Source organism: Bufo bufo, chromosome 9 (genome assembly GCF_905171765.1).
Source record: "Bufo bufo chromosome 9, aBufBuf1.1, whole genome shotgun sequence".
Classification (NCBI taxonomy): domain Eukaryota; kingdom Metazoa; phylum Chordata; class Amphibia; order Anura; family Bufonidae; genus Bufo; species Bufo bufo.
In genome coordinates, this window is record NC_053397.1 from 142589013 (window position 1) to 142614868 (window position 25856).

Here is a 25856-nt window from a genome sequence, read left to right on the forward strand (position 1 = left end):
TAGTGTACCGATGCTGATTTATCCTGTTTTTACAGGGCTGTGTCGTCTCTCCAATATAGAGAAGGCCACACGGGCACTGTAAGCTGTTAATAACAAAATCTGTGTTACACGTATAGTGTCCTCTAATTTCATATTTCTTCCCCGTTCTAGGGTGGCAGAAGGAGTCACCCTTGATTAGGCTGCCGCAATTGCAGCAGCCCAAGCAAGGGTAACACCCCCTTCTGCCAACCTCCTTTTTCTTAATTTTTACATCCGCTGATGTCAGGCTATCCTTAAGATTTCTGGGCCTCTTGTATGACATCAGCGGGGGGGATTGGAATTCAATTACCTTTGGGAAGGAATGTGTCAGTATATGCCAGTTATGTCTCAATATGCCAGAGATACGATTGCTCATTTTACTATAAGTTGACACAAATGGGATCCTACTTATTTTATGTTCCTCCCTCTTCGTTGTTGTAGTTAATAGTTGATGTCGATCACTATTCCTGGCTTTTTCCAAGTGCCTATCTATCAAATTTTTGGGGTATTTCCTATCCCTAAATCTTTGTCCCATTTTTTTCAATCTATCATCAACCAAATTCTCTTCTGACACTATTCTTCTTGCTTGTAAGTACTGACTAAAAGGCAAGGATTCCACTGACCTCCTAGGATGTGCACTATCAAAGCATAACATGCTGTTCCTGTCCGTTGGTTTAATAAAGAGGTCGGTTTCCAATTTACCTTCCCTTACATAAACCAACGTATCTAGGAATTGTAAAGATTCCGCTGAGTACACTTTTGTAAATTTCAGTTGATCATGTAACTGATTAATATATTCATGAAATTCATGCAGTTTTTCTTCCGTGCCATTCCATATTAGGAAAATATCATCTATATACCGCATCCACCCCCTCACATTACTGTAGAAGGTGGATGGGTATATAGACGTCTCCTCCATGTTTGACATGGATGTCAGTGGAATCCTTGCCTTTTAGCCAGTTCTTACGAGCAAGAAGAATAGTGTCAGAAGAGAATTTGGTTGATGATAGATTGAAAAAAATGGGACAAAGATTTAGGGATAGGAAATACCCCAAAAATTTGATAGATAGGCACTTGGAAAAAGCCAGGAATAGTGATCGACATCAACTATTAACTACAACAACGAAGAGGGAGGAACAAAAAATAAGTAGGATCCCATTTGTGTCAACTTATAGTAAAATGAGCAATCGTATCTCTGGCATATTGAGACATAACTGGCATATACTGACACATTCCTTCCCAAATGTAATTGAATTCCAATCCCCCCCGCTGATGTCATACAAAAGGCCCAGAAATCTTAAGGATAGCCTGACATCAGCGGATGTAAAAATTAAGAAAAAAGAGGTTGGCAGAAGGGGGTGTTACCCTTGCTTGGGCTGCTGCAATTGCGGCAGCCTAATCAAGGGTGACTCCTTCTGCCACCCTAGAACGGGGAAGAAATATGAAATTAGAGGACACTATACGTGTAACACAGATTTTGTTATTTACAGCTTACAGTGCCCGTGTGGCCTTCTCTATATTGGAGAGACGACACAACCCTGTAAAAACAGGATAAATCAGCATCGGTACACTATACGTAAGCTGTTAGCCAAAAAAGAAAAAGGGAATCAGCAAAACCAGGAATGTGAAGATGAAGCTGAGTTACCAGTACCTGAACACTTTTGGAAATATAGACATAATGTCTCTCAATTGAGATATAGGATCATTGATAGTGTTCCAGTTTTGAGGAGGGGTGGAGATAGGGAGAAGCTGCTAAAACAGAAAGAGCTAAGATGGATCTACGAGTTGAAGACAATGGAGCCGAAAGGCTTGAACAGGGAATTTAAGGTTGGTTCCCTTTTCTGAACTCTCGATCAGGATGTGCGTTAATATGATTTAAACATTAGGCTAAGTAGCCGTGTTTTTTAATATGCCTATATATATGTATAATATTTAACCCTTATCTTGTTTGCATCTCCATTTTTATGGTATTAGTTTATTTATTTTCTTTCTTTCCCTAGATGGAGTAAACATGCATGCTGTGGGAGAACCGTCTTTTTGGCCTTCATGATGCCTCTAAAAGAAAGTTCTATAGCTGACGAGGGAGTAGGGGAACCTGCTATGTGGATCTCCTGATGGAGATGTGAGGTTGTTGAGGTCTGCACCAGATATAATATTTATATATAATTTATATAGTGTATAGAGACTGCAACCGGAAGGGCCCAGTTTTTTGATATTTTGTATAACTTGAGAATCTATTTACCTAATTTAAAAGGACAATAGAGTGAAATGGTGTTGGAGCTGAATAATGATATAGCGGGATTAACCATAAACACTGTGAGGTTGTGAGAGGGTGATGGAGACCTTCCCTAAAGGAGGGTAACTCCACACACTCCCATTCCAACCTCCATGTAGAATGAATGTCAGTATGGGACTGGATGGGCTAGTGGACTGAGGGCTTATTACCCCTGGAACACTTGCTCTATATACCAGCCACCGGATGAATGATGGAAAACCAGCATGAACAGCCTTTGAATAAACGCCATGTTATTCACTCTGTAGCTTCTCGAGTTGAGATGAAAGCACCCCTAAATAAGGTTGTAATGATGGACCTTATGGTTGCAGCTTCTTCACTGAAGTAACTTGTGTATTATAATGATTTGATAAATGTTTTTTTTTTAAATATCAGTTCTTTTCTATGGTGTGCACCAGGCAACCCACATCATCCAATCGGGAGTTTCTACCTGTAGGTTTGCTCAAATATCTAATATAACTGAGCCCCGGCGCCTAGTGACATGAAGATAGTGACGCATGATCATGTGACACCGCGTCACTGGAGCGACAGGGTCATGTGGTCGGAAAGCAGGGCATAGCCTGGCGGAAGTGCGCTTGAAAGGGCGGAAGTAATGTCGCGCCTGCGCAGATTGGATCTAGGGACGCCGAGGCCTCATGGAACAGCGGGAGAACATCGGCATGCACCTGAAGTGAAGAAGGCTGGACGGAGTCTCCTACAGCATGGCGATGGGGCAGACAAAAGTATGTCATCAGGGATTGATAATGGAGTTGGCAATATGTGAATGTTTTTAGGAAGTAATGAGGGGGTTAATGGGTAGGGCTTAGCAATAACCAATGCGAGGCCATGGGATTATATTTAAAGTTCACTATGTTATCTGTGTATTGGGAGCTTGATAAAGACCATTAGGTTGAAACGTTGCTGCACAAGATGTAATAAAGAAATCGATTGGATCCCTTTGGAGTGCCGTGGCTTATTCTATACATTCTTTGGCACACACAGATAGTGTCACAGCGGTGTATATGGACTGGTTACCATGACAGATTTCCAGCAAAATAGATTTATTTCAGCTACTTCTAAATAGGTTCGGTCACACAGATAGTGTCACAGCGGTGTATATGGGCTGGTTAATATGACAGAATCTTAGCAAAATAGCTTTAGTTCAGCTACTTCTAAATGGGTTCGGTCACACACAGATAGTGTCACAGCGGTGTATATGGACTGGTTAATATGACAGATTCCTAGCAAAATAGATTTATTTCAGCTACTTCTAAATAGTTTAGGTCACACACAGATAGTGTCACAGCGGTGTATATGGGCTGGTTAATATGACAGATTCCCAGCAAAATAGATTTATTTCAGCTACTTCTAAATAGGTTCGGTCACACACAGATAGTGTCACAGCGGTGTATATGGGCTGGTTAATATGACAGATTCCCAGCAAAATAGATTTATTTCAGGTTCTTCTAAATAGTTTCGGTCACACACAGATAGTGTCAAAGCGATGTATATGGGCTGGTTAATATGACAGATTCTCAGCAAAATAGCTTTAGTTCAGCTACTTCTAAATTGGTACGGTCACACACAGATAGTGTCACAGCGGTGTATATGGGCTTGTTAATATGACAGATTCTCAGCAAAATAGCTTTAGTTCATCTACTTCTAAATGGGTACGGTCACACACAGATAGTATTACAGCGGTGTATATGAGCTGGTTAATATGACAGATTCCCAGCAAAATAGATTTATTTCAGCTACTTCTAAATATGTTCGGTCATACATAGATAGTGTCACAGCGGTGTATATGGGCTGGTTAACATGACAGATTCTCAGCAAAATAGCTTTAGTTCAGCTATTCTAAATGGGTTCGGTCACACACAGATAGTGTCACAGCGGTGTATATGGGCTGGTTAATATGACAGATTCCCAGCAAAATAGATTTATTTCAGCTACTTCTAAATAGGTTCGGTCACACACAGATAGTGTCACAGCAGTGTATATGGGCTGGTTAATATGACAGATTCTAGGTAAAATAGCTTTAGTTCAGCTACTTCTAAATAGGTTCGGTCACACACAGATATTGTCACAGCGGTGTATATGGGCTGGTTAATATGACAGATTCCCAGCAAAATAGATTTAGTTCTGCTACTTCTAAATAGGTTAGGTCACACACAGATAGTGTCACAGTGGTGTATATGGACTGGTTAATATGACAGATTTTCAGCAAAATAGCTTTATTTCAGCTACTTCTAAATAGGTTAGGTCACACACAGATAGTGTCACAGCGGTGTATATGGGCTGGTTAATACGATAGATTCTCAGCAAAATAGCTTTAGTTCAGCTACTTCTAAATGGATTCGGTCACACACAGATAGTGTCACAGCGGTGTATATGGGCTGGTTAATATGACAGATTCCCAGCAAAATAGATTTATTTCAGCTACTTCTAAATGGGTTAGGTCACACACAGATAGTGTCACAGCGGTGTATATGGGCTGGTTAATATGACAGATTCTCAGCAAAATAGCTTTTGTTCAGCTACATCTAAATGGGTTCGGTCACACACAGATAGTGTCACAGCAGTGTATGTGGTCTGGTTAATATGACAGATTTCCAGCAAAATAGATTTATTTCAGCCTCTTCTAAATAGGTTCGGTCACACACAGATAGTGTCAAAGCGGTGTATATGGGCTGGTTAATATGACAGATTCTTAGCAAAATAGCTTTAGTTCATCTACTTCTAAATGGGTACAGTCGCACACAGATATTGTCACAGCGGTGTATATGGGCTGGTTAATATGACAGATTCCCAGCAAAATAGATTTATTTCAGCTACTTCTAAATAGGTTCGGTCACACACAGATAGTGTCACAGCGGTGTATATGGGCTGGTTAATATGACAGATTCCCAGCAAAATAGATTTATTTCAGGTTCTTCTAAATAGTTTCGGTCACACACAGATAGTGTCAAATCGGTATATATGGGCTGGTTAATATGACAGATTCTCAGCAAAATAGCTTTAGTTCAGCTACTTCTAAATTGGTACGGTCACACACAGATAGTGTCACAGCGGTGTATATGGGCTGGTTAATATGACAGATTCTCAGCAAAATAGCTTTAGTTCATCAACTTCTAAATGGGTACGGTCACACACAGATAGTATTACAGCGGTGTATATGAGCTGGTTAATATGACAGATTCCCAGCAAAATAGATTTATTTCAGCTACTTCTAAATATGTTCGGTTACACATAGATAGTGTCACAGCGGTGTATATGGGCTGGTTAACATGACAGATTCTCAGCAAAATAGCTTTAGTTCAGCTATTCTAAATGGGTTCGGTCACACACAGATAGTGTCACAGCGGTGTATATGGGCTGGTTAATATGACAGATTCCCAGCAAAATAGATTTATTTCAGCTACTTCTAAATAGGTTCGGTCACACACAGATAGTGTCACAGCAGTGTATATGGGCTGGTTAATATGACAGATTCTAGGTAAAATAGCTTTAGTTCAGCTACTTCTAAATAGGTTCGGTCACACACAGATATTGTCACAGCGGTGTATATGGGCTGGTTAATATGACAGATTCCCAGCAAAATAGATTTATTTCAGCTACTTCTAAATAGGTTAGGTCACACACAGATAGTGTCACAGTGGTGTATATGGGCTGGTTAATATGACAGATTTTCAGCAAAATAGCTTTATTTCAGCTACTTCTAAATAGGTTAGGTCACACACAGATAGTGTCACAGCGGTGTATATGGGCTGGTTAATACAACAGATTCTCAGCAAAATAGCTTTAGTTCAGCTACTTCTAAATGGGTACGGCCACACACAGATAGTGTCACAGCGGTGTATATGGGCTGGTTAATATGACAGATTCCCAGCAAAATAGATTTATTTCAGCTACTTCTAAATAGGTTAGGTCACACACAGATAGTGTCACAGCGGTGTATATGGGCTGGTTAATATGACAGATTCTCAGCAAAATAGCTTTTGTTCAGCTACATCTAAATGGGTTCGGTCACACACAGATAGTGTCACAGCAGTGTATGTGGTCTGGTTAATATGACAGATTTCCAGCAAAATAGATTTATTTCAGCCTCTTCTAAATAGGTTCGGTCACACACAGATAGTGTCAAAGCGGTGTATATGGGCTGGTTAATATGACAGATTCTTAGCAAAATAGCTTTAGTTCATCTACTTCTAAATGGGTACAGTCGCACACAGATATTGTCACAGCGGTGTATATGGGCTGGTTAATATGACAGATTCCTAGCAAAATAGATTTATTTCAGCTACTTCTAAATAGGTTAGGTCACATACAGATAGTGTCACAGCGGTGGTCACAGCGGTGTATATGGGCTGGTTAATATGACAGATTCTCAGCAAAATAGCTTTAGTTCAGCTATATCTAAATGGGTTCGGTCACACACAGATATTGTCACAGCGGTGTATATGGGCTGGTTAATATGACAGATTCCCAGCAAAATAGATTTATTTCAGCTACTTCTAAATAGGTTCGGTCACACACAGATAGTGTCACAGCGGTGTATATGGACTGGCTAAAATGACAGATTCCCTGCAAAATAGCTTTAGTTCAGCTACTTCAAAATTGGTTCTGTTACACACAGATTGGGTCAGAGCGGTATGGCCTGAAGAAAAGCGTCAGATCATGCAATGCTGTGCTGGTGCATTGCATTTGCGATAAAATGACTGCCGATGACCACTTAAAAAAGTGTCAGGGTAGGCACAAAACCTGTGTGCTCTGCACCCACAAAAGATCGATGATTCTCAGCTGTACATGTGCATAATTTCAGGACTTTGTTGTATTTCACCATGCCTAATCTCTCCCTCACAGCAGCAGCAACCTATCCCTACACTAGTGAAGAGCAGAGTGATGTGCAGCGCTACGTGACTCCAGCTTTTAAGGAGTCTGGGTCACATGGTGCACTTGGCAAATCACAGCCAAGCCAATAGTAGGCATGGCTGTGATGGCCTCTTGGGGCAAGTAGTATGACGCTTGTTGATTGGCTGCTTTGCAGCCTTTTAAAAAGCACCATAGAAATCGCCGAACACCGAACCCGAACTTTTACGTAAATGTTCGGGTTCAAAAAAATTTCAGTTTGTTTTTTTATTGAATGGTACAGTTTATAGGTCATATTAAAAGTGGAAAAAGTTCTGAAATGATTTATCTTTGTCTCATTTTTTTACAGCACAGAAACCTGACATTTTAACAGGGGTGTGTAGACTTTTTATATCCACTGTCTATATAGCACATTATAGGATCAAATAAATAAATTCTCCAGAATTATTATTACATAGGGTATGCAAATAGTTGCTAGAACCCACATGTTAGGAGAGGTTACAGGTAGAGATGAGCGAATTTCAGGTTATGAAATTTGTTCACGCTTCGTTTACTGGTAAAAGGTGAATTGCATTATAGATTCCGTTACCACTGACCATAATGCAATTCTATGATGGAATGCATAACGGAATGCCTTTAGAGGCATTTCGTTATTTACTCCGTCATAATAGAAGTCTATGGGCTGCAAAATCCGTCCCGTTTTTTCCGTTATGCAGGAGAGGACTCCGGATCCGTTTTGCAGGCCATAGACCTATATTATTATGGAATGCCTCTAAATGCATTCCATCATAGAATTGCGTTATGGTCCGTGGTAACGGAATCCATAACGCAATTCACATTTTTCCAGTAAACGAAGTGTGAACGAATTTCAAATTATGAAATTTGCTCATCTCTAGTCACAGGCCCGGTTTAGTCACAAGGGCCTACATTTACAAATGTGCCTGTGCCAAAATAGCACAGTTAGGTGTATCTAGGGTTTCTACACTTTTTTCTGACATGCTCGGCCTTAGTGGAAGGTGGGCAGAGCTTTGCAGGGAAAGAGGCATGGCCTGACATGCACTATTTTCACCAAATTTTTTGTTCAGTTGTAGTATAAACATTTGTCTCAATGTAAGCCAACCAATAGTTGGTATACAATCAGTAAAAAGTGTCTATCCCTGAACCAGATTTCTCATCCAACCCGAGCCCCTGTGATCAATCTTTATGCAATTTTTAGGATTAGTAAATCTGGGCCAAGGACTGGTTGCACCTGTGTTTATGTTACAGACATTGGCCCAAATTTACTAATGTATCTGCACCAAAAATCTATCTAAAGAAGTGGAGCAAAATGGCAGAAATTGGTGCACTTTGGTGCATCTAGGGTTTCTACACTTTTTCCAACACGTTCTTTGTAGGGGGTCCACTCCTGCCGATCAGCTGTTTGAAGACAAGGCTGTGCTCCATACGAGCGCAGCCTTCCCTTCATTGTTTACCTGCTCGCCATCGACATTGCAGCAGTGAGAAGGTGTAATTACAAGCCATCCTATTCATTTCAATTGGACGGCTTTATCCTATACACTTGAATGGTTACGAGCTGTCCCATTGAAATGAATGGGATGGCTTGTAATTACACCTGCTCACTGCTGCGCTGTCGAGCAGGAAAACAATGAAGGGAAAGCCTTGTGTTTAAACAGCTGATAGGCAGGGGTTCTGGGTGTCAGACCCCCGCCTATCCTGAGGATAGGTCATCAATCTTAAAATCCCAGAAAACTCCTTTAAGCTACTAGTAACATAAAAATGATAATGGACATCACAGAACTACAGATATTCTTTCTAATTAGTAAATTAATATTGACTTTTGCGAATGTTCTTTATTGTCTTATACTCAATTACATCTTATTAATATCTACCAAATGTAGCAGTTTAATATAATCAATGTTTTAATCTAAAAATGATCTAGATCCAAAAATGATTTTGGGCAAAAAAATAGATGAAACCAGCTTTCAATTTATTGTTTGCAGAAGTCTTGATTCTGTTACTACTGCACTCTCTTCCAAGCATACTGCTCTTTTAGGTATTTTTAACAAACCAAACTTCATTTCGTCTTCCATAAGGTTTCATGGGTGGGTCGTAGCCACAGCAGATATAGTAGTCTTTATGGTAAGAAGCCTCTGGTCCAAGACAAGAACGAAGTTTTGCAGCATGTGACACATAGTCTGTTTCTTTAGCATAGCCTCCAAACTGCCTGCAGATTAGAACAGAGAGAGAGAATTGTAAACTATCTGCATATTTTATTGACATCCCATCACAAATAGAGTTGAGCAGACACCTGGATGTTCGGGTTCGACGGGTTCTGCCGAACTTCACAAAAAAGTTCGAGTTCGGGACCCGAACTTGACTCTGAACCCCATTGAAGTCAATGGGGACCCGAACTTTTGAGCACTAAAATGGCTCTAAAAATGTCATGGAAAGGGCTAGAGGGCTGCAAATGGCATTAAAATGTGGTTAAGAGCATGGCAAATGCTATGCAAACAAATGTGGATAGGGAAATGACTTTAAATAACATAAAATATGTAAAAATATAAAATAATAATCTTGATCTAGGAGGACGAGGTCTATATGGAGTAGGAGGTTGAGGAGGCAATGGATGTGGCAGTGTAGGTGGAAGCGGCGGTGGAGGATGTAGCCTACACTGCTTTTTGGTTTAAAATTTATTAGTATTTTTTTAAATTAGGGTACACTCCAAAACATTGGGAAATATAACCTGTGATAACCCCCTCCAGTCGTGTTAAACACACGTTCAGACAATACACTGGCTGCAGGGCAGGCCAGCACCTCCAAGGCGTAAAGGGCAAGCTCAGGCCAGAAGTTGTAGGAGTCAGACCCATCAGTCAGTTCGTGTAGGCGTGCGCACACATACTGCCCCACCATGTCACACGTCCCCGTGATGATCAACTTTCTATGTTCTTTTCTGCGCCTACCATGTTGATCACGGTTAGCGGCAAATCAGGGTTCCACGCCTGAGAGGGAGCATGAGAAAGAGATAGCACATCCAAGGGAGATCAATGGATGAAATTTAATTGTGATCGAGCGGAAATGTGGGAGATGCTATTAAAACGGAAGAATTGAAGGAAAGGAGGGGGTGCGCGGCAATTACCCACTCCCGACTCGGGGAGGTAGTGACGATAAATAACAATACAGGACTCTTAAGATGCCCTGTTATTGGAATGATTAATAAAAATTTATAGGGAAGGTCACTGGGGTATTTAGGATTTGGAAACGTTAGACAGGAGAGGCCCTGCTGCCGCTTTGTTGACTCTAGATAACTTCTGCCTGATCGCACGTCTCCGTTACATCCACGATCCATTTGGATATCTTCTCTTTTAACTTTCAATGTTCTTTTCTGAGCCTACCATGTTGATCATGGTTATCGGCGAATCAGGGTTCCACGCCAAGGGAGGTCAATGGCTGCAATGTGATCGAACTGAAATGTGGGACAAGTTATTAAAGCGGAAGGATCGAATGAACCTATGCAGAGAAAGGGTTTTTCATCGCCAGAAATGGGCTAATGTCACCCACTAATGGAACAGATGATTTTAAAAAATTTCGGTCGCTGTCACCTATGCAGAGCAGGGGTTTATTCACAGCAAAAATTGTAAAATGTCACCCAAGAATGTAACAGAAAAATTAGCGAAATTTATTAACCTGTCTACTAGGTAGAGCAGGGGTATATCACAGCCAAAAATTTGTGAATTTCACCCAAGAATGTAACAGACAAATTAGTGAAATTTGTTGACCTGTCTACTAGGTACAGCAGGGGTATATCACACACAAAAATTGGTGAATTTCACCCGAATATGTAACAGACAAATTAGTGAAATGCTACCCGTCTACTAGGTATAGCAGGGGTATATCACACCCAAAAATTGGCAAATTTTACCTGAATATGTAACAGACAAATTAATGAATTTTCTTTTACCTGTCTACTAGGTATAGCAGTGGTATATCACAGCCAAAAATTTGTGAATTTCACCCGAAAATGTAACAGACAAATTAGTGAAATGTTTTTACCTGTCTACTAGGTACAGCTGGGGTATATCACACCCAAAAATTGTTGAATTTCACCCGAATATGTAAAAGAGAAATTAGTGAAATGTTACCTGTCTACTGGGTAGAGCAGGGGTATATCACACCCAAAAATTGGTGAATTTCACCAGATAATGTAACAGACAAATTAGTGAAATGTTTTTACCTGTCTACTAGGTACATCCAGGGTATATCACACCCAAAAAGTAGTGAATTTCACCCGAGAATATAACAGCCAAATTAGTGAAATTAGTTTACCTATTTACTAGGTACAGCAGGAGTATATCACACCCAAAAATTGGTGAATTTCACCCGAATATGTAACAGACAAATTTGTGAAATGTTACCTGTCTACTAGGTATAGCAGTGGTATATCACACACAAAAATTGGTGAATTTCACCCTAAAATGTAACAGACAAATTAGTGAAATGACATAAAATTAAATACGTACAAATAAATAAAAAAAATGTGATTTATGAGATGGAGGTCCATATGAAGTAGCAGTTTGAGGAGGCGGTGGACGTAGCGGTGTAGGTGGAAGCGGCGGTGGAGGAGGATGAGGTAGCCAACACTGGTTCTTGGTTTTAATTTAATTTTTTTTATTAGGGTACACTCCAAAAGAGTGTGAAATATCCAAAATACAACAATGAGCAATTGTAGTAGTGTGGCTGTAGTATAACAATGGCTGGTTAAGGCCGGTATACAAGTCTATTTTGCACAAGGTACGGACAAGTCCTGTGGGATCCATGCCTGGTTAATTTTAATAAACGTGAGCTTGTCCACATTGGCTGTGGACAGGTGGCTGCGCTTGTCTGTGATAACGCCCCCTGCCATGCTAAACACACGTTCAGATAATACACTGGCTGCAGGGCAGGCCAGCACCTCCAAGGCGTAAAGGGCAAGCTCAGGCCATGTGCCCAATTTGGAGACCCAGAAGTTGAAGGGAGCAGACTCATCATTCAGTACGTGTAGGCATGTGCACACATACTGCTCCACCATGTTGCTGAAATGCTGCCTCCTGCTAAGACGTTTCATATCAGCTGGTGGTGCTGGTTGTTGTGGTGTGCTGACAAAGCTTTTCCACATTTCGGCCATGTTTAACCCTGCCTTCTAAGATGCTGGTGGTGCCCCAGCTGCGTTGGCGACCTCTTCCTCCTCCTCTGCCTTCGTCTTGTGCTTCCACTTTGCCCCCGCTGTCAGGTGGGAATGCCACCAGCAGCACGTCTACCAGCGTGCGCTTGTACTCGCGCATCTTACGATCACGCTCCAATGACGGAATTAAGGACAATACGTTGTCCTTGTAACGGGGATCCAGCAGCGTGGCCACCCAGTAATCAGCACAAGTTAGAATGTGGGCAACTCAGCGGTCGTTGCGGAGACACTGCAGCATGTAATTGCTCATGTGTGCTAGGCTGCCCAGAGGCAATGAAAAGCTGTCCTCTGTGGGGGGTGTATCATCTGTGTCCTCTGTATCCCCCCAGCCACGCACCAGTGATGGCCATGAGCTGGTTTGGGTGACACCCTGCTGTGAACACGGTTCCTCCTCCTCATCCTCCACCTCGTCATCCTCCAGAACTGTGCCCTGTTTGGACAATTGTGTACCTGGCGTTTGCGGGTGCAGGAACCCACCCTCGGAGCCACTTGTGAATGACTGGCCGGAAACCCTATGAAATTATCCCTCTTCCTCCTCCTGTGCCACACCCTGTTCCATCATCGCTAGCAGCGTTTTTTCAAGGAGGCATAGAAGTGGGATAGTAACGCTGAGAACAGCGTTATCGGCACTGGCCATGTTGGTGGAGTACTCGAAACAGCGCAACAAGGAACACAGGTCTCGCATGGAGGCCCAGTCATTGGAGGTAAAGTGGTGTTGTTCCGCAGAGCGACTCACTCGTGCGTGCTGCAGCTGAAACTCCACTATCGCCTGCTGTTGCTCGCACAGTCTGGAGTTCCACCTTGTGGGAACATCGAATATGAGGCGGTAAGCGGGAAGGCCAAAGTTACGCTGCAGCGCTAACAGGCTAGCAGCACCAGGGTGAGAACGCCGAAAGCGCGCACAGACGGCCCGCACTTTCTGCAGCAGCTCTGACATATCAGGGTAATTTTTAAGGAATTCTGTTACCGCGTCCTCTTTTTTTATCAAGTGTTTTTTATCAAGTGATTTCACCTGTATGAACCTTATATAGTGATATACACTCACCTAAAGAATTATTAGGAACACCTGTTCTATTTCTCATTAATGCAATTATCTAGTCAACCAATCACATGGCAGTTGCTTCAATGCATTTAGGGGTGTGGTCCTGGTCAAGACAATCTCCTGAACTCCAAACTGAATGTCAGAATGGGAAAGAAAGGTGATTTAAGCAATTTTGAGCATGGCTTGGTTGTTGGTACTAGACAGGCCGGTCTGAGTATTTCACAATCTGCTCAGTTACTGGGATTTTCACGCACAACCATTTCTAGGGTTTACAAAGAATTGTGTGAAAAGGGAAAAACATCCAGTATGCGGCAGTCCAGTGGGCAAAAATGCCTTGTGGATGCTAGAGGTCAGAGGAGAATGGGCCTACTGATTTAAGCTGATAGAAGAGCAACGTTGACTGAAATAACCACTCGTCACAACCGAGGTATGCAGCAAAGCATTTGTGAAGCCACAACACGCACAACCTTGAGGCGTATGGGTTACAACAGCAGAAGACCCCACCGGGTACCACTCATCTCCACTACAAATAGGAAAAAGAGGCTACAATTTGCACGAGCTCACCAAAATTGGACTGTTGAAGACTGGAAAAATGTTGCCTGGTCTGATGAGTCTCGATTTCTGTTGAGACATTCAAATGGTAGAGTCTGAATTTGACGTAAACAGAATAAGAACATGTATCCATCCTCTGATGGCTACTTCCAGCAGGATAATGCACCATGTCACAAAGCTCGAATCATTTCAAATTGGTTTCTTGAACATGAAATGAGTTCACTGTACTAAAATGCCTCCCACAGTCACCAGATCTCAACCCAATAGAGCATCTTTGGGATGTGGTGGAACGGGAGCTTCGTGCCCTGGATGTGCATCCCTCAAATCTCCATCAACTGCAAGATGCTATCCTATCAATATGGGGCAATATTTCTAAAGAATGCTATCAGCACCTTGTTGAATCAATGCCACGTAGAATTAATGCAGTTCTGAATGCAAAAGGGGGTCCAACACCGTATTAGTATGGTGTTCCTAATAATTCTTTAGGTGAGTGTATATTGCATGTATTATATAATGATGTACAATGAATGCAATATGTCACCCGACCAGTGGCCATATCTGTACTCAGATCTCCCCCCCCCCACTGAGCTGGCCCCTTATTCAGCGCATCTACTCACAAGAGCAGCACATCCACCCATATGTTACGGGCATACAGCTCTGCTGATACGGACCAGGTACATAGTTCAACACTAAGCAGATGTATTGTAACTTTATGTAACAGAGACACTTTGATCTCACCAGCACACTCCTCCATTCAGCCCACCGCAGCATCCTCCATATAACAAGCGCACAGCACGATCGTTCCTGCTATGCAGTGACGATCGCGCTTGTTATTGGTAAAAATCAGCAGACAGCAGGACATATATTCTATGTCCCTACCAAAAGTTCTCCCCATTCAGCCCACCACAGCATCCTTTATTACTGGCAGACAGCAGAATCGTACTTGTCATAAGTCTAATCCACATACTGCTGACCATACGGCCCACTTATAATCTAAATAAAGATAACCTCAACATAATTTCTGTCCACAAATGTTTATTAACATATAGTGCACCCTCTTCTTGCACTGTCTACATATAAGATTATGCAGAAGCCCGCATCTGCCCCCTTTCTCTCTCCTCCCTTTCCCACCCCCTGGCCTGCGTGCCAAAAATGTTTTTAAATATCGCTGTATGTAGATAACATCTGATTACTGTCCTGATGAAGGGGGCGTTTCGCCCTTAAAACGCGTCAACTGAAAATAAATATTAATATCTACTGTTACCAATACTCACCTGGTATTTGACTCCTGCTGACAGCGCCAATACAGAGGTTCCCTTTTTTTCCTAATCCTTGTATATGGATTACTTTATCCCGGCGACCACTTCCACGGCACGGGTAGCAACCAAGAAAGCAGCGCAGGCACCCAAATATCAGCCAAGCCAAACATAGCTGTTGTCTCCTCATAACAAGCGTTGGTAAGCGCAACTATTTTCTATGTTATTATTCAAATGAAACAGCACCACACATGAGGCGCCGCCTCCTGTCCTCTTCTTCTTTTTACAACTTCAGACACTCTGCACACTTCAGGTACAATTTTGGCCATTAGTATTATTGGTACCGCACACATTTGTGTGAATTGCGGACATTCTGACAAATAACGGTTGCTAGCCAGAGATCCCAGTATTAAAGACTGTAGCAAGAGAAAGAGTAATCTGAGGCCCATTGCAGTAAACATCTTTTTAGCTCATGCTTGGACATTTGTGGAGAATTTGCACTGTGTACAGATATTTGTTGGGTGTTCTACAACTGCTATTTTGTGCACAGTAAAGAGAGACTTCTGTTAAAGGGTTTTACTATCTGAGACAATATTGCTAGGATATGCTCCTATTGGCTGATAGGTGCAAGTCCCACCTTTGGGACCCGTACCTGCAATGAGAACGGAGTGGGAAAATGAACGGAGAGCGCACTGCACATGCGGAGCCGCCCTCCATTCATTTCTATGGGGCTGCGAAAAATAGCCGAGTGCTGGCTCGGCTATTTGCACCGGCCCCATAGAAATGAATGGAAGCAGGGGCCACGCATGCGCGGTGCGCTCCCATTTACTTCTATGGGAGCAGTGCTTTGTGGTGGACGGACCCCAGGAAATCCGGGGTCCTCCAGCCACAGCTCTCCCCGCGCCGTTCTCGTTGGGACCTGCACCTATCATACAATGAGGGCATATCCTAGTGATATGCCCCCATTGTCTGAGATGGTAAAACCCCTTTAAGTTCAGTGTGGCCTGGTTACTGACTCTCCTAACACGACACGCTCGCCACTGCATCTTCTCAAACCCTGTCTTGCACCCACACATATAATTAACATCAAGGGGAGCCCCAAACTACCATAAGGTAGGAGCCTTAGCTACAGGGAGTTTCTCGAGGGAATATTGGGTGCCTCTCCTTCACTACACTAACGACTGGGAACTACGTCTTTATCAGGGCCACTCCCATTGTGTCCTCTGGCTCCTAAGGGGCTTGCTGCTATTCAAAAACATAGACACTCAAGCACATACAGTATATGAAAACCTTATGCAAACAGCACCGTTTCTGTTGCACAATTGTAAATGTAGGGGGTCATTTACTATCAGATATACACCAGTTTTATGGCGTATATCTGGCACAGATTGTGGCACAAAAGTTATTTGCGCCTCAATCTGCAACTTTTCCCTGCTCTCGCCATGTCTAAAAAAGGGGGGGTGGCGTGGTCAGGAAAGGGGCTGGGCCGACAAGTACATCTCATTTGTCATTTACTACGCCATTTTTAAAATGGTCTAAATTTAAGCCAGCAAGGAAGCTGGCTTACATTTAGACCACTGGTGCATACACCAAAATTATGTAGAGGCCGGAGGAGCTACTTAACTTCGGCGGATCCACCGCCAGCTAAAGGGGCTATTAAGACCGGTGTCTAAAACACCGGTCTTAATAAATGACCCCCGTAGTTTATATTAAAAATCTGCACCCTTTACCAATCCAATCAGTGTTTCATTATATGTTAGGACATCTTGAAGGTGAATAGATCAATTTTTGTGTTTATCGTTTTTTTCTTACATAGCATACACGGTCAATCCTTCTCTGTTCTCAATCTGAATGCTTTCATCTGTCGGCATTGGAGGATCTGCCTGGAACTGACTTGGAATTCGAAGTACAACCTTGACTTTTGGTTGGAGAGACTCTTCCTCTGTAGGATAACTAATAATTGAAACAGGGGATGTCATTCCCATTCCTACACCTTTAAAGAGAACAAAAAATGTTTTTAAATTAGGAGAGAACTAGTCATGTTTCATTGTAGTGATCTGAAGGATTAAATAAATACGAACAAGCAAAGAAGACTATTATAAACATGCTTAAAGTGTAACAATGGGGTTTATCTTATAAATGCTGTATTTTATATATGCAGACAGAATGCATTAGCATTGCATATGCAAAACAGAATCTTCGTCTGGGTACATAAAGTAATTGCTGAATACATAAAAATAGAAAATAAAAAATATGAAAAGAAAAATATGATTAAAAAACGAAATGTCATAAATATATTGTTATAAATCAGAAAGTCCTGCTGATAATAAACTGCTTTTGCAGAGAGAAAAAGAAAAGTTTTTTTTCGTATTAATCGGCTGGGTACATCAGGTATTTACTGAATATATCAGGTGTTTACTGAATATATCAGGTTTTTGCTGAATACATAAGTTTAGATATAGCAGTTCACTCTAAATACATCCAACCTCTGCTGAATACAGGAGTTCACGGTGAATACATCCGATCTTTACTGAATATAAAAGTTCAAGCTGAATACACACAACTACCCTTTGAATACATAAACTTGTTGAGTATAGGGGGGGATCTTTATCCACCTGTGTTTTTTTTTTGGACCTAACCATAAAAAATATAGATCATACATTTGTACTGTATGTGACACTTATCACAAACCTGTAATGAAGAACAGTTATATTCTATTTTCAAGTTGCCATCTCCCTAGGTGGTTACTGAATATCCCCACGAGTCAATTCAGACGCCTTAAACGTAACTATACATCAAATGAACAATTTGAAAATGAAGCCAGTCAATTAAAACAACAATTTTTAGATAAAGAATACCCAGAGAAAGCAAAAGAACAATCATTGCATAAAGTAAGAAATATGAATCGAGAAACTTTTTTTATGCCGGGGACAAAAGAGATGAAACAACACCACACAGTTGAAAAAATTATAAAGAAACATTGGCACCATATACGAAACAAGATAGTGGGGTCTATATTATCAAATACCCCCTTAATGACATATACAAAAGCACCCAGTCTAGGCCTAAGAGTTGCACCTACAGTAAAAAGAAACACGACACAAAAGAACAACTAGTTATTCTCAAAAGAATTCCACCGATGTGGAAGATGCAATAATTGCAAAATCACCCAATTCCCTAATAAAAATACACAAGTACAATCCACCCAGAACACATTTTGTTACACCATTAAAGATAGTTTATGCTGTGATACGACGGATGTAATATACATCTTAGAATGTCCATGTCAAAAACAATATGTAGGAAGGACCAAAAGAACATTAAAACAAAGAGTATCAGAACACATTGAAAATATCAAAAAGGGATTTGAGAATCACTCTGTCTCACAGCATTTTAAGGTGCACCATAATAAGGACCCATCTAAACTTACCTTTGCAGCTTTGGAGAAAATTTAGAGATCTTGGAGAGGTGGTGATCACAATGCTAACATGTCTAGAGCTGAGTCGCAAAAAATCTTTGAGTTTGATACAATGATCCCTGCCGGCCTAAATGCTGAGATGGAGCTGTTTGGTTTCTTGTAACCTGGGGTGGTTGCCGATGGGGACGGGACATCGAGGTCCGGCTGTCTACCAGCACCTCGATCTCCCCTCCCTGGCCGGCCCCTGCCCCATATTCAGCTTCTTGTACTTCTTCAGTTGAGCATGGCGATTAAGTATTTATAACATACAGTACAGACCAAAAGTTTGGACACACCTTCTCATTCAAAGAGTTTTCTTTATTTTCATGACTATGAAAATTGTAGATTCACACTGAAGGCATCAAAACTATGAATTAACACATGTGGAATTATATACATAACAAACAAGTGTGAAACAACTGAAAATATGTAATATTCTAGGTTCTTCAAAGTAGCCACCTTTTGCTTTGATTACTGCTTTGCACACTCTTGGCATTCTCTTGATGAGCTTCAAGAGGTAGTCCCCTGAAATGGTTTTCACTTCACAGGTGTGCCCTGTCAGGTTTAATAAGTGGGATTTATTGCCTTATAAATGGGGTTGGGACCATCAGTTGCATTGAGGAGAAGTCAGGTGGATACACAGCTGATAGTCCTACTGAATAGAGTGCTAGAATTTGTATTATGGCAAGAAAAAAGCAGCTAAGTAAAGAAAAACGAGTGGCCATCATTACTTTAAGAAATGAAGGTCAGTCAGTCAGCCGAAAAATTGGGAAAACTTTGAAAGTAAGGGCTATTTGACCATGAAAGAGAGTGATGGGGTGCTGCGCCAGATGACCTGGCCTCCACAGTCACCGGACCTGAACCCAATCGAGATGGTTTGGGGTGAGCTGGACCACAGAGTGAAGGAAAAAGGGCCAACAAGTTCTAAGCATCTCTGGGAACTCCTTCAAGACTGTTGGAAGACCATTTCAGGGGACTACCTCTTGAAGCTCATCAAGAGAATGCCAAGAGTGTGCAAAGCAGTAATCAAAGCAAAAGGTGGCTACTTTGAAGAACCTAGAATATGACATCTTTTCAGTTGTTTCACACTTGTTTGTTATGTATATAATTCCACATGTGTTAATTCATAGTTTTGATGCCTTCATAGTCATGAAAATAAAGAAAACTCTTTGAATGAGAAGGTGTGTCCAAACTTTTGGTCTGTACTGTATATACAGACACAATTCATCACTTAAGTGTTAAAATTACACCTTCAGTGTAGCGTATGCAAATTAGTGACCTACAATATGTGTTTTAGTATTTAATCATTTTTTATTAGTTTTAAAATTGCAGTGTTGACTATTCTGCGATTTCAATAAGTGGAGTACAGAAATGTAGAATACAATATGGAACAATTACAAATTCATAACATATCTAAAGGTGTATAACAGTGAGGATGAGGCACAGGGCCCTCATATAAGCCTCATGAGAATAACAACTAAGCATGTTGTTAGAACACTAGTATCAGAAAAACACACAGATCATATCTAGGTAAGAAACCTTAGAAAGGAGGAGGATAAAAGGGGGATATTGGAAGGTCAATTGAGCAGTCCAAAACTAAGGGTGAGTTGTAGGGTTATGGAACATATTGTGAGTGTAACAACCAAGGAGCCCAAGTTAAATTTCTATGAATTGGGTTGATTACTGTTTCTGGGAGTAACCTTTCATATCTACAGGTGGAGTTGAGAACTTGAATGACCTCCGCAAAAGCAGGGGTGTTCCTAGATTTCCAATGTCTCGTGATTACCAGTTTGGCACTGAGTAGTATGTGCCCTACAATGCGCCTGTATTCATAGGGGAATTTGGAAATATCAAGAAATAGGAGGGCTAAAGCGGGAGATGGGGACACCTGAGAACCTGTAATCTGGGAGATTAGAGCAAAGGCTGATTGCCAGTACGCAAGCTTTGGGCACGACCATAGGATGTGAAGGAGAGAACCTGTTTTACCGCATTCCCTCCAACAACATGCTGGGGTACCAGGGTATATAAGGCTTAGGCGGTGAGGGGTAAAATACCATCTGAGTAATGTTTTAATCCCAGCCTCATAGTGTGAGACGCATTTGAAGTTAGACACAATAAAGCAAACTGCGTCAGCCCCTCTCTCCTCCGAGAACATTGTCTGCAAGTCTGTTTCCCATTTTAGTATCGGGGGAGACTTTACAAATTTGAACTTGTCATCCAGAATATCATAACTATGGCGTGTAGTATGTTTTTTGAGTAGAGATGGATTTTGAAAAATCCTAATGACATCCTGTTGAATATTAAAGGAAGGGAGGAGAAGTGTGCCAAGACAGTAGTGAACTCTCATATAGGACAGGAATTCAGAGTTGGGTAGGTTCGGACTCTGACGGAGGCAATCAAATGTTACCATTGTGGAATTTTCCATCAATTGAATAGCTGAAGTGATACCAGAAGCTACCCATGTAGAAAGGTCGATCTCCCCTATTAATTTTTCCAAAGCCTTCATAGATACATGTGACAGGTTAACAGGGTTCGGAGTGCCTTGAGATAGGTGAAGCTGAGACCATAGAGAGATAGCATGCAAAGCTGTGATAAGGGGGTGAGTAATAATGTTGAGCTTTAATATAGCTAGACAAAGGAGATCTTTCAATGAGCCTCCTGGTGCAAATTGGGATTCTATGCTGACCCAAGATTTATTCGTAGAAGTGTTCCACCAATCTCTAAGGAAGGAGACACCAATAGAATGGAAATAATCCTTAATTGAAGGGAGGCCAACCCCACCGGCCTGTTTCCTTCTGAGCATTAAAGGTTGAGCAACTCTAGGGTGCTTTGAATTACAGATGTAATTATTGAGACGTTTCTGCACTTCTTTGAAGAACGAGTTGGGAAATAGGGATTGGCAAAGCTCGAAAGACAAATATTAGTTTTGGTAACGTCATCATTTGGAATAATGCGATTCTACCAACCCAAGAAACTTCCTGCATTCTGAAACTTGCAAGTCTTTTGAAATAGTGGTAAGGAGGGGTACGTAGTTATGCTGGTATGCGTGCGAGCAAGGATGTGTAAGTTTAATTCCGAGGAATGGAACATAGGAAGTTTGCCAATTGAGTGGAAACATATTTTTTAGGAGTCTCAGTTCTGCTATTGGTATGTTAATGGGGAGAGCCTGTGATTTTGAGTTATTAATTTTGTAGTAGGAAAGAGAGCCGAAATGGGAGATAATGGAGAATGCATGATGCAGAGAGTGAGCGGGATTAGTGACAGTTAGAATGATGTCATCCGCATAAAGGGAAATGACGTGTGGGATGGATCCTATTTTTGTACCTTCTATATCGGTAGAGAGGCGAATGTGTTGCGCTAAAGGTTCCAGGGCTAGGATAAATATCAATGGGGATAAAGGGCATCCCTGACTGGAACCATTTGTTATTTGAAAGCTGTCAGACAATACTCCATTAACAAATATTTTAGCGGTTGGGTCAGAATATAAGCTTTTTATTGCATGAATGATGGCGCCGGTAAAACCCATCGCTTTCAGGACTGAGAAGGCATATGACCAGTGGAGACGGTCAAACGCCTTCTCTGCGTCCAGCGTAACTGCTACCATGGGGATGTTCCTAATCTCAGCCACACTGAAAAGGTCGAACAAACGCCTGGTGTTGTCAGAGGCCTGTCTGCCCTTCACAAAACCGGATTGATCATCTCGTATCAATTGTGAGAGGATAGAGGTTAATCTAGAGGCGACCAGCCTGGCAAAGATTTTGATGTCCGCGTTTGAAAGAGAGATAGGCCTAAAATTTTGGGGAGAATCAGGTGACTTACCGGGTTTGGGCAGTGTGACAATCAAGGCCATTAGCATGTCTGTTGGGAATGGGGAACCTGACATGGTTTTTTGAAATATGGATAGGAGGAAGGGGGCCAGCGTGGGGTAATAATGTCTGTAGTATTCATTCGATAACCCATCTGGGCCTGGGGATTTTCCCAGGGGAAGTGTTAAAATCAGTTTTTTCAATTCTAGTTCTGATATAGGGGCATTTAAAAGGGCTAGCTGAGTGGAGGAGAGTTGGGGCAGTTGGGCCTTATCCAAAAAGTCCTGGACTAAAGAGTCATAATTAGCAGGCTTAGTTAACTTATCCCCAAGATTGTATAGATCATGGTAATAATGGCAAAATTGTTCTGCTATGTCTCTGGGGTCAAGGAGTTTGGTTTTTGACATTGGGTGTAACAGGAAGGGGATTTTGGACTTCACTTGTTGGTTTTTGACCTTATTAGCCAACAGTTTGCCCGCTTTGTTGCCCTGGGCATAGAATCCAGCTTTCGAAAACAGGAGAGATTTATTAAAGTTTCTGTTAAGGATATTCATTAGTTTATTTCTTTCTATGCGTAGTTCGTTTATAACTTCCGTTGAGGGTTGTTAATTTCTCATTTCTAGAGTTGATATTTTTTCTAAAGTTAAAACTAAGTCTTTTTCCCTTTTCTTCCTCTCAATATGGCTTATCTTGATTAGTATTCCTCTAATAAAAGCCTTGTGGGCCTGCCACACTGTGAGAGGGTCAGGGACAGATTCTGCGTTTAGCTGGAAATATTCCTGTAATGCTAGATAGATTTCTCGCTTATGAGTAGGATGCGAAAGGAGATATGTGTTGTTTCTCCAGACAGGAGGGGGAGTGGATTGAAATTGCTCTGCTAACTGCAGGTGTATGGGAGCAGTGGCGTAGGGATCGCCATAGCAACCATAGCAGTGGCTATGGGGCCCTACACCACTAGGGGGCCCGTCCGACCGCATTCATTTTTTTTTTTTATTAACACACACAGACACTACACACAGGCAGCCAGGAGGTGGCGTAACTACCGGGGAAGCAGCTGCTTCAGGGCCCGACAGTTTATTTTCAAGTTAGTTAAATATCGATGTCTTACTGTTCAGGGCCCTTCACAGCAGCGTCTTAATGTTCAGGCCCTCTCGCTAATGTGCTCTAATCTTACTGTATTCTAAAGTCTCCTGATGTTTCTGGGATTCAAACCCACAACCTCCAATGTATGACTGTATCAGAGGCAAAGCATTAACCCTCACAGGCATTGCAACTGACTGAAGGAGGCATTGCAACTGACTGAAAAAATTTGACACGGATGGCACTGTTTAGGGGAGGGGGATCTGTGGATGGCACTATTTAGGGGAGAGGGATCTGTGGATGGCACTATTTAGGGGAGAGGGATCTGTGGATGGCACTATTTAGGGGAGAGGGATCTGTGGATGGCACTATTTAGGAGAGGGGGATCTGTGGATGGCACTATTTAGGGGAGAGGGATCTGTGGATGGCACTATTTAGGGGAGGGGGGATCTGTGTATGGCACTATTTAGGGGAGGGGATCTGTGGATGGCACTATTTAGGGGAGAGGGATCTGTGGATGGCACTATTTAGGGGAGAGGGATCTGTGGATGGCACTATTTAGGGGAGGGGGATCTGTGGATGGCACTATTTAGGGGAGGGGGGATCTGTGGATGGCACTATTTAGGGGAGAGAGGATCTGTGGATGGCACTATTTAGGGGAGGGGATCTGTGGATGGCACTATTTAGGGGAGGGGGATCTGTGGATGGCACTATTTAGGGGAGGGGGATCTGTGGATGGCACTATTTAGGGGAGAGGATCTGTGGATGGCACTATTTAGGGGAGGGGGATCTGTGGATGGCACTATTTAGGGGAGAGGGATCTGTGGATGGCACTATTAGGGGAGGGGGGATCTGTGGATGGCACTATTTAGGGGAGAGGGATCTGTGGATGGCACTATTTAGGGGAGGGGGATCTGTGGATGCACTATTTAGGGGGAGGGGGGATCTGTGGATGGCACTATTTAGGGGGAGGGGGATCTGTGGATGGCACTATTTAGGGGAGGGGGGATCTGTGGATGGCACTATTTAGGGGAGAGGGATCTGTGGATGGCACTATTTAGGGGAGGGGGGATCTGTGGATGGCACTATATTAGGGGAGGGGGGATCTGTGGATGGCACTATTTAGGGGAGAGGGATCTGTGGATGGCACTATTTAGGGGAGGGGGATCTGTGGATGTCACTATTTAGGGGAGGGGGGATCTGTGGATGGCACTATTTAGGGAGGGGGATCTGTGGATGACACTATTTAGGGGAGGGGGATCTGTGGATGGCACTATTTAGGGGAGAGGGCTCTGTGGATGGCACTATTTAGGGGAGGGGGATCTGTGGATGGCACTATTTAGGGGAGGGGGGATCTGTGGATGGCACTATTTAGGGGAGAGGGATCTGTGGATGGCACTATTTAGGGGAGGGGGATCTGTGGATGGCAACATAATTTTTTTTTGCTATGGGGCCCATGCATTTCTAGCTACGCCCCTGTATGGGAGCATGATCTGACCACTGAATCAGTCCTATGGAAGAGCTTAATGTGTGGAATAAAACCGTGTGGTTTACTAGGAACATATCTATTTGAGAGTATGTTGAATGTGCGGGAGAGAAGAAGGTGTAATCCCTCTCTTGACCATGCTGAGGGATTAGTTGTATCGAGAGAAGGATCAACAATGGAGTTAAAATCTCTGCATATAACCAATTTACCTTGTTTAACTTTATGGACATTTCCGATAACTTTGTGTAGGAAGGACATCTGGTGTTCATTAGGAACGTATACATTCACTATCGTGTACTTGATGTCATTCACCACGCATACCAGAACCACATACCTGCCCCTTTGATCTATAACCTGAGAAATCAGAGAAAAAGAGATGGAGTTTTTAATTGCTATAAGTACGCCTCTGGATTTCCTAATATTATTGGAGTGGATAATTGGTGGAAATAGGCGATGCTTAATTCTGCCGACATCTCTTTGCAGCAGGTGAGATTCCTGAATGCAAAGGATATCCACCCGACTAGACATTGCCTCTTTCCACATATATGATCTTTTTTGCGGACAGTTTAGCCCCTTGGAGGTTAAGGAAAGAATTCTCAGCCCCATGATCTCAGATGGAAGTGCTGGAGACGACTGCTGTTATGCTCAGGGTGACCTAAAGGGGAGACAAGCATAAGGAGATGAGTTGCATGGAAGAGGTTAGTAGGCAGAACATAAAAATAAAAACAAAAGCTGGGAGTCTGAAATAGAGACAAAACTCCATCTATAAGAAAGGGCAAAAGTTAAATGTTGAAGCCGAG

At 42.2% G+C, this 25856-nt stretch overlaps 1 protein-coding gene across 1 annotated transcript; it reads right to left on the reverse strand.

Annotated features, from left to right (window-relative positions):
* Positions 1-8711: 8711 nt before the first annotated feature.
* Positions 8712-17243, reverse strand: HEBP1 (heme binding protein 1). The gene is made up of 2 exons (XM_040407424.1): positions 17040-17243; positions 8712-9383 (listed from the first exon to the last, which is right to left on the reverse strand). The coding sequence occupies exons 1-2, from the start codon at positions 17210-17212 to the stop codon at positions 9209-9211; spliced, it is 348 nt and encodes a 115-aa protein (XP_040263358.1). The 5' UTR covers positions 17213-17243; the 3' UTR covers positions 8712-9208.
* Between the last annotated feature and the right edge of the window lie 8613 nt (positions 17244-25856).

What these genes read in the sequence shown, in the direction of transcription:
- HEBP1 (XM_040407424.1), bottom strand. Translation starts at nt 17,212, where the DNA reads ATGGGAATGACATCCCCTGTTTCAATTATTAGTTATCCTACAGAGGAA. An exon ending in GGATTGACCGTGTATGCTAT is followed by an intron (nt 9,384 to 17,039) that starts GTAAGAAAAAAA and finishes TCTAATCTGCAG; the next exon opens with GCAGTTTGGAGGCTATGCTA.